At 38.5% G+C, this 14871-nt stretch overlaps 1 protein-coding gene across 16 annotated transcripts in view; it reads left to right on the top strand.

Annotated features, from left to right (window-relative positions):
* Positions 1 to 14871, top strand: part of FAM13B (family with sequence similarity 13 member B) — an 86525-nt gene that overhangs the window by 12880 nt on the left and 58774 nt on the right. For 15 of the 16 annotated variants that reach the window (XM_077911775.1, XM_077911777.1, XM_077911779.1 and 12 more), the window contains exons 2-4: positions 11948 to 12114; positions 13368 to 13559; positions 14023 to 14235. In XM_077911775.1, the coding sequence (XP_077767901.1) occupies positions 13403 to 13559; positions 14023 to 14235 (370 nt within the window). In that variant the 5' untranslated portion in view covers positions 11948 to 12114; positions 13368 to 13402. The remainder of the gene's footprint in view (positions 1 to 11947; positions 12115 to 13367; positions 13560 to 14022; positions 14236 to 14871) is intronic. The other variant, XM_077911791.1, reaches the window with a different exon arrangement.

Below are 14871 nucleotides of genomic sequence, written 5' to 3'. Positions count from 1 at the left end.
GGTCTCCAGGATCACGCCCTAGGCTGAAGGCAGCATTAAACTGCTGAGCCACCCGGGCTGCCCTATAGTGCTATTTTTAAAAAAGGGTCACTCACTGTACAGATACTTAGTGTGAAGGATTAATTTAGCTGATAGTCACTTTGAGTTAATGGAAAATCATGCCATATTAGTGGACCAGTGACGCTGGAGTGCCTGTGGGAAAAGGGAACCTGTTGGGAGGCATCTTCCTCTAGCACATTACAGGCTTACCTTTTAATCAGGAGACAGGCATTACTTTACTTTATTATTATTATTTTTTGTGTATTTTTTTATTGGAGTTCGATTTGCCAACATATAGCATAACATCCAGTTCTCATCCCGTCAAGTGCCCCCCTCAGTGCCCATCACCCAGTCACCCCATTCCCCCACCCACTTCCCCTTCCACCACCGCTTGTTCGTTTTCCAGAGTTAGGAGTCTCTCATGTTCTGTCACCTCTCTTGATATTTCCAACTCATTTTCTCTCCTTTCCACTTTAATCCCTTTCACTATTTTTTACATTCCCCAAATGAATGAGACCATATAATGTTTGTCCTTCTCTGACTGACTTACTTCACTCAGCATTAATACCCTCCAGTTCTATCCATGTTGAAGCAAATGGTGGGTATTTGTCATTTCTAATGGCTGAGTAATATTCCATTATATACATAGACCACATCTTCTTTATCCATTCATCTTTCGATGGACACCGAGGCTCCTTCCACAGTTTGGCTACTGTGGACATTGCTGCTATAAACATTGGGGTGCAGGTGTCTCGGCTTTTCACTGCATCTGTATCTTTGGGGTAAATCCCCAGCAGTGCAATTGCTGGGTTGTAGGGTAGCTCTATTTTAAAAAAAAAAAAAAATTTATTTATTTATTTATGATAGTCACACAGAGAGAGAGAGGGGGGCAGAGACATAGGCAGAGGGAGAAGCAGGCTCCATGCACCGGGAGCCTGACGTGGGATTCGATCCCGGGTCTCCAGGATCGCGCCCTGAGCCAAAGGCAGGCGCTAAACCGCTGCACCACCCAGGGATTCCTAGGGTAGCTCTATTTTTAACTCTTTGAGGAACCTCCACAGTTTTCCAGAGTGGCTGCACCAGTTCACATTCCCACCAACAGTGCAAGAGGGTTCTTCTTTCTTCACATCCTCTCCCAACATTTGTTGTTTCCTGTCTTGTTAATTTTCCCCATTCTCACTGATGTGAGGTGGTATCTCATTGTGGTTTTGTTTTGTATTTCCCTGATGGCAAGTGATGTGGAGCATTTTCTTACGTGGTTATTGGTCATGTCTTCCTCTGTGAAATTTCTGTTCATGTCTTTTGCCCATTTCATGATTGGATTGTTTCTTTGTTGTTGAGTTTATTTTTATGTTTTTTTAAAGATTTTATTTGTTTATTCACGAGAGACACACACACACACAGAGAGGCAGAGACACAGGCAGAGGGAGAAGCAGGCTCCATGCAGGGAGCCCAATGTGGGACTTGATCCCGGGACTCCAGGATCACACCCTGGGCCGAAGGCAGGTGCTAAACCGCTGAGCCACCCAGGGATCCCTTCTTAAGATTTTTAAGTCACTTGGGTTAGAAAGATGTGCAGTAGATTCAGCAGCATATTTTAGCATCACCATTTATAAATTTGAAGTTAGGTAAGTAACTTGAGGCTCATACTACTTTCACTTTTAAAAAATTTATTTAAAAAATTTATTTTTAAATTTAAATTTATATTTAAAATTTTATTTTTATTTTTATAAAGATTTTGTTTATTTATTTGAGAGAGAGCCAGGGAGATCACACAGAAAGAGAGGGAGAAGCAGACACACTACTGAGCAGAGAGCCCAATGTGGGGCTCCATCCCAGAACCCTGAGATCATGACCTGAGCCAAAGGCAGATGCTTAACTGACTGAGCCACCCAGGCATCCCCACTTACACTTTTTTAAAAAGATTTATTCATTCGAGAGAGGAGAGTGAGCGAGACAGCACAGGGTAAAGAGGGGCAGAGGCAGAGGGAGAGGTAGTCTTAAGCAGACTCTGCTGGCATGGAGCACCACTCAGGCCTGGATCTCGTGATCTTAAGATCCTGAGATCACCTGAGCTGAAACAAGAGTCAGTTGCCCAACTGACTGTGCCATCCAGGTGCCCCACTTTCACTTTTTATATATGTAAAAGTGTCTGATTCACAGAATTATTCTAGGTGTGAGAAATAACTTGTAAAGTGCTTTAGATATTTTCATAACTAATAGTTGCTTTCCCTTCATGACTTGATTATCTTCGCTTATTGTTATTGTGGAAAGTAGATATGGCAGCCATTTTTGATGTTTTATTTAGTTTTTTTAATTTTATTTATTTTATTTTTTATTTTTATTTTTATTTATTTATTTATTTTTATTTAGTTTTTAATCATGTAAGGAGATTCCCCTTGTTAATCTTAACTTTGAATAGACAGTATTTATTGAATAAAGTCTTTATTCAATAAATATTTAAAAAACTGTATGTCAGGCATTGGGTGAGGTGTTTAGTGTTACAAAGATGAAATGACAGGGTTCCTACCTTCACAGATCCTATCTATGCTATCTATGGAGAGACAGACATACTTTTAAATTCTATGGTACTGCTAAAAAGGTAAGGTCCATTTGGAGCAAAGGAGAAGGAGAACTGCTTTGGCAATTAGGCAAGGTTTGACAGGAAATTAGAATTGGACTTGAAGATCAATAGAAGTTTGGTGAGTAAGATAGGATTGGTCAGAGTGGTGGTTGATTATGGTGTAGAGTTATGACTTTAAGCACAAAAAATGATACGTGTAGAGCCTGAGAAGTGTAGATTGTGAATGTCATGTAACTTAGTATTGCTGGAGAGTAGAGTGAGGTCAAAGAGTGGCAGGAAGGGAGATTGTAGTGGTGGGTGAAGTACTTGTAGGCCATGCAATGGAATTTAGGGTTAAGTTTGTATACCAGAAGTTCTTAAATATTTCTAAGCGATATAATGACCTGAAGAACTTATTAAACATACAGAGGTTCAAGCCATACTCTCAATGGATACTGGATTGGGGTTGTGGCTTTGTACTTTGTATATTGAGCAAAGCCCCTCCCCATCCCCAGACAAGTGAGAGAAATAGTGCTCTAGGTCACTGGTCTCAGAAGTGAGGGTACTGGCACTATTTTTTTTTTTAAACATAAGTATAGTTGACATGATATTGTATTAGTTCCAAGTGTACAACATAGTGGTTTGACATTTATATACATTATGAAATGCTCACTGTAGTAAGTATAGTTACCATCTGTCACCCTACAGAGTTATCACATTATTATTGACTGTATTCCCTATGGTGTACTTTTCATCTCTGTGACTTAATTTATTTTGTAACTGGAATTTTGTACCTCTTTATCTCCAGTTTTTTGCCCATATCCACCCCCCTCCCCAACCCCTGGCAACTACCATTTTATTGTTTGCAAATCTGTTTCTGATTGTTTTTTAGATTCCACATACACGTGATATTGTGTGGTATTTGTCTTTCTTTCTGATTTATTTCACTTAATGTAATATCCTCCAGGTCCATACATGTTGTCGCAAATGGCAAGATCTCTTTTTTGTTTATGGCTGAGTAATATCTCATTGCCTATATACACTACGTCTTCTTTCTTTCTTTTTTTTTCTTTTTTTTTCTTTATGATAGTCACACAGAGAGAGAGAGAGAGAGAGGCAGAGATGCAGGCAGAGGGAGAAGCAGGCTCCGTGCACTGGGAGCCCGACATGGGATTCGATCCCGGGTCTCCAGGATCGCGCCCTGGGCCAAAGGCAGATGCCAAACCGCTGCGCCACCCAGGGATCCCATCTTTTTTTTTTTTTTTTTTTTTTTAAGATTTTATTTTATTTATTCTTGAGACACACACACACAGAGGCAGAGACACAGGCAGAGGGAGAGGGAGAAGCAGGCTCCATGCAGGGAGCCTGATGTGGGACTCGATCCCAGGATTCCAGGATCACGCCTTGGGCCGAAGGCAGGCACTAAACTGCTGAGCCACCCAGGGATCCCCTATACACGACATCTTCTTCATTGACTGATGGACATTTAGGTTGTGTCCATGTCTTGGCTACTGTAGATAATGCTGCAGTAAGCATTGGGTTGCATGTATCTTTTCAGAATAGTGTTTTCTTTTTCTTTGGGTAAATACTCATGAGTGGAATTACTGGATTGTATAGTACTTCTGTATTTAATATTTTGAGGAACTTTTTTGAGGAATACTATTTCCCATAGTTGCTGCACCAGTTTATTTGCCTACCAATAGTGCAGGAGGGTTCCTTTTTGTCTGTGTACTTGCAACCTGTGTTCTTTCTTTTTATACTAGCCATTCTGACAGGTGTTAGGTGATATCTCATTGTATTTTTGATTTACATTTCCCCGATTAGACTGATGTTATGCATCTTTTCATGTCTGTTGGCCATCAGTATGCCTTTTTTAGAAAAATGTCTGTTTAGGTCCCTTGCTCATTTTTTAATTGGCTTGCTTTTTGATGTCATGAGATGCTCTTGTACTTTGGAAGGACAAGATGATATATTAAAGTGTGCATGTGGGGGTGCCTGGGTGGCTCAGTTGGATAAGCATCTGCCTTCATCTCAGGTCATTATCCCAAGATACTGGGATTGAGCCCAACATCGGGCTCCCAGCTGAGCTTCTCCCTCTCCCTCTGCCTGCTGCTCCACTTACTTGTTCTCTGTCTCTCTCTTTCTCTGTCAAATAAATAAATAAAATCTTAAAAAAAAAAATGTGTGTGTGTAGCAGTAGTAAAATTTACAGTTTTTAATTAATTATTTATTTTGTTTACTTTTTAATGATTTTATTTATTTGAGAGATACAGCCTGAGAGGGAAGGAGGAAGGAGAGGGGGAAAGTGAGGAAGGGGGAAAAATTCCCAAGCTGACTCTGCACTGAGGGTGGAGCCCTGAAGTGGGGCTTGATCTCACGACCCTGAGATAATGACCAGAGTTGAAACCTAGAGTCTAATGTTTAACCAAATGAGCCACCCAGGTGCCCTAGAATTTGTGTTTTTATGTATATTTTAATCTTAAAGTTATTTTTGTGTATGTTTATTTTATGTATAATATACTAGTATATTATTTACTACTCTACTTTAGAAATATGCATATAATACAAAAATGAAGAGTGAATTCCTGTCTCTTTCCCTTATCAATAATTTGGGGTCCAGGACTCTAGGCAGTGGAACACAATTGTGGAATTTTGTGCCAGGGGGATTTGGGTTAGATTTTAGTTTTGAGGAGATTAGTGAGGAGAAGAGATGAGGGGACTTAGTTACAGGAGACTTCATCTCCCTCTGGTTTTATTACTTTGTTTTGATTGGAATAGCTTGAAGTCGTGGTTGGAGGTTATAAAATAATTGACTGTGGTCATGAAACCCTTTTGAGAGTTTTTCAGAATGAACCAGGCTGTTTACCAATAGCTTATTTCCAAGGGCAACCAATTTTTGCTTGAGTATGTTAAATAAGAGAGGAATAATAAGCTGTCTCAAGGTAAAATGGGTTACATTTAGTGAGTTTTAGTATTTGAAGTATATGTGCTATATCTAGTATAGTTTGGCAACTGTTGTCTTACAAAATAGGCTTAATTCCATTGCTCATTTTAGTTTTGTAAAATCACCACGGAGGAAGATTGTACTTTCAAGTAGTATATTAAAGTGCATTAAAAAAAAAAAAAAAAAAAAAAAAAAAGTGCATTCAGATGAACAAGTCCTCAGGCATAGGGGTAAAAATTGTCACAAGAAGTATTTCATACTCTTTTTTTCTGTTTTTTAAGGTAAAGAAGTTCCTAGGGATCCCTGGGTGGCGCAGCGGTTTGGCGCCTGCCTTTGGCCCAGGGCGCGATCCTGGAGACCCGGGATCGAATCCCACGTCGGGCTCCCGGTGCATGGAGCCTGCTTCTCCCTCTGCCTATGTCTCTGCCTCTCTCTCTCTCTCTCTGTGACTATCATAAATAAAAAAAAAAAAAAAAAAAAAAGAAGTTCCTAAACTTATGAGTGTAATAATAGCTCTTTAACTTAAAAAAATTTCTAATACTGAATTGTTTTATACTATAGTCACTTAATGGCATAGTCAATATGAATTTAATAATTTAATTGACTTGGTGTTTTTCCTGATCAAAATAGCATCTATGAACACATGACAGGTGACTTTATGTGCTCTTGGGACATTTGTTCAGCCTTCCTTTTTGTTGGGTGTATTGTTAAGGATTTCTGACAAATTAGTGCCTTGTCTGTCTGTCTGTTTGTTTGTTTGTTTATTTATTTATTTATTTATTTATGATAGAGAAAGAGAGGGGGGCAGAGACACAGGCAGAGGGAGAAGCAGGCTCCATGCCAGGAGCTTGACACGGGACTTGACCCCTGGATTTGACCCCGGGATTCCAGGATTGCGCCCTGGGCCAAAGGCAGGCGCCAAACTGCTGAGCCACCCAGGGATCCCCCCGTTGTTCAGTTTTTTACATCAGGAAGGAACACACTGATTTAGCATTTTGGGAATCTTTGTAGAGCCATCTTTGTTCAATTTGAATGAAAGAGGTGCTTTGATGAAATGTTTAGAGCTTGCTAATGAAAAGCTGAATGTGTGGAGCAGGGGTAAATTTATTTGTCTTAAGCTTTGGTTCATTGACTTAGGCAGTGTAATTGTCTACAAACTTAAATTTCTGTTCCCAAAGTTTACCGTTTTTATTGAGGCCCAGCTCCCTGTTGGCTTTTTTCTCATAGTAAACAAGTGATAGGATGTTTTTTTTCTTTCTGGCATTAGCAATTATTAAGGTACCTCTTTTAAATTTTTCTGTGTGAATTGCGTCCTATTTTGTCAAAAGCATTTAGGGCAAAAGTGAATTTTCCTGTTCCTTTCTCCTCATTTTGAATGTAGAGGTTTTATCGTGGCAGATGCTGCTCTTAGATTGCTTATTTGCAGAATGATAAAACTTTATTTGTGTATCACAGATCAAATCTTATTACTATTAGTTTTCTGTTACATTATTTGCTTTGAAAAGACTTAATCTTCAGTCCAATTTTAATTTTTCTTAATGCGATATAGAAAATGTAGTAGCTTCTAAATGTGCTGGATAATTTACTAGGGCTGAATAGGATAGGTTCTTGAAATTGGTTAAAATAGATCTTTAATTTTTCTTTTTTGGATGGGGAAGTACATTTTAAAAATGACATACCCTATAATGAAAATAGCTTGGTATTTGTTAACCTATTAAAGTGATGTTATGTCTTGATTTGTATGGTTTCTTTTTTTTTTAATTTTTATTTATTTATGATGGTCACAGAGAGAGAGAGAGAGAGGCAGAGACACAGGGAGAGGGAGAAGCAGGCTCCATGCACTGGGAGCCCGACATGGGATTCGATCCTGGGTCTCCAGGATCGCGCCCTGGGCCAAAGGCAGGCGCTAAACCGCTGCGCCACCCAGGGATCCCTGTATGGTTTCTTTTTAATATTTTCAGTTTTTTTTTTTTATTTTTTTTATTTTATTTTCAGTTTTTTTGAAGTATCATTTATATGCAATAACAATTTTTTTTTATTTTTCTATTTTTACTTATCTATTCATAGAGACACACACACAGAGAGAGAGAGAGAGAGAGGCAGAGACACAGGCAGAGGGAGAAGCAGGCTCCATGCAGAGAGCCTGATGTGGGACTCGATTCAGGGTCTCCAGGATCACGCCCTAGGCTGCAGGCGGCTCTAAACCGCTGCACCACTGGGGCTGCCCGCAATAACAATTTATGTACCGTAGCACTCATCAGTTTAAATGTCCAGTTCAATTAAAAAAAAAAAAAAGTTCAGTTCAGTAAGTTTGACATGTGCATTATGCATGTAACCACCACTATCACAGTCATGACATAGAACATTTCTGTCACCCCAGAAAGTTCTCAGTTTTTTTTTGGTTTTCTTGTCACTGAAATGGATATAATGAAAGTATCTGCATCCATAGAATTGTTGTAAGGATAAAGGAATTAATACATTTAAAGCCCTTAAGGGGTGCCTCGGTGGCTCAGTCTTTTAAGCATTTGTCTTCAGCTTGGGTCATCCTATCAGCGTCTTTTTTTTTTTTTTTTTAAAGATTTTATTTATTTATTCATGAGAGACACACACAGAGAGAGAGAGGCAGAGACACAGGCAGAGGGAGAAGCAGGCTCCATGCAGGGAGCCCGATGTGGGACTCGATCTGGGGTCTCCAGGATCACACCCTGGGCTGAAGGCAGTGCTAAACCCCTGAGCCACCTGGGCTGCCCCCTATCAGCGTCTTGATATTGAGCCCCATGTCTGGTTCTGGCTCAGCAGGAAGTTGGCTTCTTCCTTTCCCTGTATATTCTTTCCTACTCTCTTGAGTAAATAAATAAAATCTTAAAAAAAATAGCTCCTGGCCTATTGTAAGAGCTCAGTTATTTGTCCATCGTTTTGATGTTGGTATTCTACCTTGTTTTTTTTTTTTTTTAAGATTATATTTATTTATTCATGAGAGATACGGAGAGAGAGAGAGAGGCAGAGACACAGGCAGAGGGAGAAACAGGCTCCATGCAAGGAGCCTGATGTGGGACTCGATCTCGGGTCTCCAGGATCACACCCTGGGCTGAAGGCGGTGCTAAACCACTAAGCCACTGGGGCTGCCTGCTACCTTTTTTAAAAAGCCCCTTTTGGGGTACCTGGGTGGCTCAGTGGATGAGCATCTGTCTGCCTTTGGCTCAGGGCCAGATTCCCGGGTTCCAGGATCTAGTTCCGCATCAGGCTCCCTGCAGGGAGCCTGTTTCTCCCTCTGCCTCTCTCTTTTTTTTTTTTTTTAAAGATTTTATTTATTTATTCATGAGAGACACACAGAGAGAGAGAGAGAGGCAGAGACACAGGCAGAGGGAGAAGCAGGCTCCATGCAAGGAGCCTGATGTGGGACTCGATCCCAGGTCTCCAGGATCACACCCTGGGCTGCAGGTGGCACTAAACCGCTGCGCCACCAGGGCTGCCCTCCCTCTGCCTCTCTTATATCTCGTGAATAAATGGATGGAATCTTTAAAAAAACAACAACAAAAACAAAACAAAACAAAACAAAAAAACCCCAGCCCTCTCTGATAATTTTATTAGGTACTTAAAAGATTCTGTGCTATTAAAAAAGGTATATCTTGCTGTCATATATATATGTGTGTGTGTATAAGTGGGACTAAATGGAATGCAGAAATATCTTGCTCCTTAGTTGATAGCCTGGTATGTGAAGGTACGCTTTACTGAATGTACCTATCACCCACTGTTAATGAAAATTGGTATTTAATTGAGGTTTTTTAAATCACTTTTGTCTCATCATGTAAAATTCAAAATGGTTTCTTACTCGTCATTAGCACTGTGGGAGGCAACTGTCATTTGTATATAAGATTATTTTGCTGTTTTAGGGGTGCCAGGCTTGCTCAGTCATTAGAGTACCCAACTCTTGATCTTGAGGTCGTACATTCAAGTCCCATGTTGGCGGGCGGTGGTACAGTGTACTTAAAATTTTTAAAAGTCTTAAAATGGTTTTGCTGTTTTGATTTATAATAAAATTGTGCTTTTGGAAATCCTTGGTTATTTTGAAAGTGTGCACATTGTAATCTCTTGTGTCAAGCCTTTTTATTGATTAGCTGCTTTCTTTGCATTTATTGATCCTGTCTGCTAAGACATTTCATCAGACATCTTTCTATGGTACGTGACACTATTTTCTTTGAGAATTAGATTTTGTAGTTTAGATATCACATGAATTTTCTAGGGGTTCCATGACAAATTAATACAAACAGAACTCTAAAACAGAAGTTGTTTTTCTCACAAATTTAGAGGCTAGATAGAAGGCTAAAATCAAAGCGTGGGCAAGGCCATATTCTCTCTGAAGTTTCTGGGGAGGAATCTTCCTTTGCCTCTTCCAGCTTTGGTGGCTCCTGGTGTTTCTTGTATTATGACAGCATAACTCCTAGTCTCTCCCTCTATCTTCACATGGCCTTCTTCCTTTCTGTGTTTCTCTGTGTGTCTTGTCTTCTGCTTATAAGGACACCAATCATTAGATTTAGGACCCATTCTAAAACCATGATGACTTTTTTTTTTTTTAAGATTTTATTTATTTGAGAGAGTCAGGAGAGAGAGAGTCAGGAGAGGAGAGAGAACGCAAGCTGGGGGAACATCAGAGGGAGAGGGAGTAGCAGGCTCTCCACCCAGCAGGGGCCTGATTCTAGGACCCTGGGATGATGACTTGAACTGAAGAAGGCAGAGGCCTGAGTTACCCATGCCCCACCCCCCCCACCCCCACCCCCGCCCCACAGGATGCTTTCATCTTGAGATCTTTAACTAATTGCATATGCAAAGACCCTATTTCCAAATAAGTTCACATTTTGAAGTCCTGGGTGAACATGCGTTTTTTCAGGAGCACAGTTGAATCCACTACAGATAGGAAGGGAATATTTACATGATATAAGCTCTGACAAGGAGTGGGGAACAGTATTAAATAAAGTCAAAAACTACTTTGCATTTTGCAGAAATGTTATTTTGGGCCACTCTCTAGTCTAAATACTAAATACTAGTCTAAATATGCACGGTGCTGATTCCTGGTTTCATTAACAAGATACAGAAACACTGAGTACCCATTTTAATGATACATAGAACTTGCCTCTGACAAGACTCTTCTAATGAGTGTTCATTTATTGTTCATCAAGCAAATCCTCTTTTTCTTTTTGTTGTGAAGGTATCAACCTGACTTTAATGTAAGTGCGTTAAACATTTTATCTCTGAAATTAACCTCTCTAAAGGATCTACTGCAACTTAACTTTGAAGTTGTGTTTCAGATGAATAGCCTACATGTTTTAGCAGGCATTTCAGGATGTTTGGAAAGTAATCATCTACTGAAGATTTGTTGTAGGAATGTGGTTTTCCTTCCTCTCCATTTTTCATGTTCTTCCTGGACGTATATGTTACTAATAAGACATTTTTATTTTTGAAAACCACACTGAATGGTAATACTCTTCTGCTTACCTGGACTCTTGAGTAGAGTGCTAGAGGGTAGTTTCCTGAGCTTATTAGAAGATTTTTTTTTATTAGAAGATTTTTAAAGTAGATTACTGCAACTCACAGAGGGTGATGAAACAACAATTCACAGATGAGATCATATATTAAATGTATTGTCGTACAGATCTCTCTCTTCAGTCTGTTTGCTAGCCTTTTAACATTTAATACAAAGAGAGAAAATTGGTTCTCTACTACCTGCATGTATTATCTCAGTTAAACAGCTATATAGGTATTACTCTTCTATAAAGGAAACCTAACATTAGAGACATGAAGACATGGAAGTTGTTCAGGTTCACATCTATCGGATGGTGTATTTAATACTTGAACGTCAACATTTTTGGTGCTTTTTTCCCAGCATGTGCTATTGTTTCTCCAAGCCATAAAGTTGAGACAACTACATTCTTGCTAAACAAAATATTTGCTGTATACAAAGAAAATAATAAAGTACATAGAGTGCTTTTCCAAGCTTAAAATCCTTTCTTCTGTTCTATGATCTGAAAATGTTTCTGCATTTTGTTCTGAGTATGTGGGGACCCAGTGGAGATGGGTGGGTCCTCATATGTGTTCAAATGAAGAATCTGTTGAGGAAAATGGATTATTTGAGTGGTGTAATCTCTGAAGGTTTGTACTGTTAAAGATACTCCTTTGCAATTCCTTTATTTGCTTTTACCAGAAAGATTCTTGTCCAGGTTGGCCATCATAATTTGAAATCTTGTGCAAGATTTTCCCTCTAACTAGGTCACAGGCAAATTTTGAGGCCGAAGAATGATTTTCAGTGTAGGTGCCCTCCCTAAATGGATTTCACTGCTTATTCTAGTCCTTTCTCATAGTAAGAGATGGTTTGGAAAATGAAAAGAATTGTTTTTTTCTTCTAGATTAACTGCTGAAGTACTGATCGAGTTCTGCGTTTCTTCAATGAGGAACTACAGGCTGATCTTCTGCCATAATCTCAAACAGCCATAAATGACAAAAGAATGCTTGCTCAGTGAGGGTAGCTGGTGCAGAAGCCATTTTTTAAACTTAGGTGTTTAAGTACTCAAAGGTAAGTTTTTAAAATGATAACTCTTGTGCTGTATAAATCCAGAAAAAATTTGGAGATTATCTCCTGTTGCTATTTGATTATTAACTTGAGGTTTTGTAGTTATTAGCTGGCACTAGATATGTTGAAGAATGGGTCTTGCTTGTTTAAAGCTATGTAAATTTATGGCATTTTGCTTCCCCTAAGTTAATTTCTTTTGTTTCTGTAAGTAAGTGTGACACTCTTGATCCACTGGTACGGCTATTATGTAATAAATATAGAAGTTATTTTTGGAAACTTTAGAATATCGAGTAGTTTTATTTTTTTGCTCTGTTCTTTCTTGTGGTGAGAAAAGGAATTGTTTCTCTGGTGTGATCAAAAAAGCCAGCCCAGTTGGTGTCATTTTGTTCGTTAACATAACTTTTGAAAGGTTTTTCTTTCAAAATACCCATTTCCCACTTAAAGTAATAACTTTTATTTTAGGAAACAATTTTTTCTTGGGATTACTTGTTCTCTGTGCTTCAGATACTCAAAACATTGTTTTCTCTCACTGTTTTACTGATCGCTATTCCTACGAAGTTAAGACAAATAACTTATTTCTTCTGAACAAGACTGGCTATGGACATTTTTCTTTGAAATAATTAATGAAATAGCAGGCTTGATGAAAGAACATTCTCATTTGAAAGTTGATGTCTAAAACTAAAAAGTTTCTTTCATTTATAAAAATGTATTGTGGCTGCTCTGTCATGTAGAAAGAAGAACTGGTTAATCTTGCTCTTACTAGCCTGTTGTTGATGAAAAGTGATTATTTATCACTTTATAAAAAATGATTCTTTCCTATTTTGGGTGTTTATAAATTACAGGATTAGATGGGCTTCAGATAGCACAATGCAGAAATGATTGGGTTTGATTTTTTTTTTACCTGTGTCAATAAGCTTGGTCAATAAAGGTCCTCTTGGAGCCACATTTGCCCCTTAATTTGTCTTTGGGACATTAATGTCCTTTGTTAAGTTTAATGATGTATTTGCTATTGTTTGATAAATGTTCAAACACTGAAGGCAGCTTTCAAAATTAACTATACATACTAGAGAAAATGTTTGGATGATTGTATTGAGCTTTATTTGTAGAACATGTTGTGGGTCTGACAACAGGAACATATGTAATGATGAAAACACATTCAGGTGTAAAGCTTTTTTTGTAATGTATTTAAGCATATTGTCATCTGTTGATTATTAGTCTCTCTCTCTCTATCTCTATCTCTGTCTTTCATTTGGCAGAAAAGACAGCTTTGATTTCTGGCTGCAAAAAAGATATGAGGAAGAGCTCCTCCCCTTCCTTGAGTAACTGCAACTCCGTTCTTGCTAACAAAATATTTGGAATTCCACTTGATGAGCTGCAGCAGGGAGGACATCCAGACAATGAGGTTCCGTTCATAGTCCGCCACGTTGTGGACTATATTGAGGAACATGGTATATATTTCCTTACTTTGAGGGCTAGCCTTTGTTTTAATAAACACAGCTTATCCCTTTGACCTTGGATTTTTTTTTCCTTTTTTTCTTTCTAGTATGGAAAGTCCAAAATACAGTAAGGAAAAATGAAAGAAGTTTCTTACATAAAGTCAGACATGCCCAGCATAGAGTTTTTTTTTGTGTTTTTTTTTTTGTGTGTGTTTTTTTTTTTTTTGCATAGAGCATTTTTTAGTGGGATGGTGATATGAATATTTTTAATGGAGGTGGGGTGGATAAAATAGAATCTCTCTCAGGACAGAGATAGTATGTTTCTAAATGTGTGATTTGAAGGTGTTTAGCCCAATCAGGAGAGCCAAGAAGGACTTTTCAAATGTATGAATATTTTAAGTTGATTGGAAAATGAATATATATGGCCAGGTAGTTGAAGTTGAAGCTTACTTAATTTTTACTGTCAACTAATTAGGAGGTCTGGAGCAACAAGGACTTTTTCAAGTCAATGGAAATGCTGAGACAGTGGAGTGGCTTCGGCAGAGATACGACAGCGGAGAAGAGGTGGATTTGGTTAAGGAAGCAGATGTTCCCTCAGCTATTAGTCTTCTTAGATTTTTCCTTCAGGAACTTCCTGAACCTGTTATCCCTGGCAGTTTGCATATTCACTTGATGCAGCTTTCTCAAGGTAGTCTAATTTGATTCTTACCAATCAATCCTTTACCATTAATTTCAAAGTCTTTTTATCTTGTGGAAATCTTGACATGTTAACAGTAATTATAATAGTTCTGAGATTAATTGCTTATGTTCCCATTTGGGGACTTAACGCTCTTTGGGTCTATATGGTCTAGCTACAGGAATGGCAATTTCTTAGATCTCTGTAGTACTATTTTTTTTTTTATGATGGTCAAGAAACCTAAGCTAAGGTTAAGGAGGGGGAGGAGAAAGAAAGGCAAGAGACAAGAATAAGGAATAGGATGGTTGGGAAAGAAGAGAAATACATATAAAGTGGTATGTGTGGCATACTATCCAATAATAGCCAGTGCTGTTCCTTAGTGATGATGTTACTATAGGATATTATTTATCCCTGGTTTGATAGAGCTTCTAGCAAAAACCAGAAGACAACTTTGATTCCAGATTCAGAATATACTTGAAACTTATGCTTGGGTTCATGCCTGAAGGAAGTAAAATACCAAATTGGACATTGGACTTCAAATAAAGGAGAAAAAGGCTGATTTGTATTTGTTGGGTTAGATTTTTGGTGGTGCTGGTTAAATCATTTTTATTCACTCATAGTTGTTGATTAGCATTGGCCAGTGCATTT

This window comes from Canis aureus, chromosome 10 (assembly GCF_053574225.1).
Source record: "Canis aureus isolate CA01 chromosome 10, VMU_Caureus_v.1.0, whole genome shotgun sequence".
NCBI lineage: Eukaryota > Metazoa > Chordata > Mammalia > Carnivora > Canidae > Canis > Canis aureus.
The sequence above is the reverse complement of the archived record's forward strand: the minus strand, read 5'-3'. Positions and strand labels throughout refer to the sequence as shown.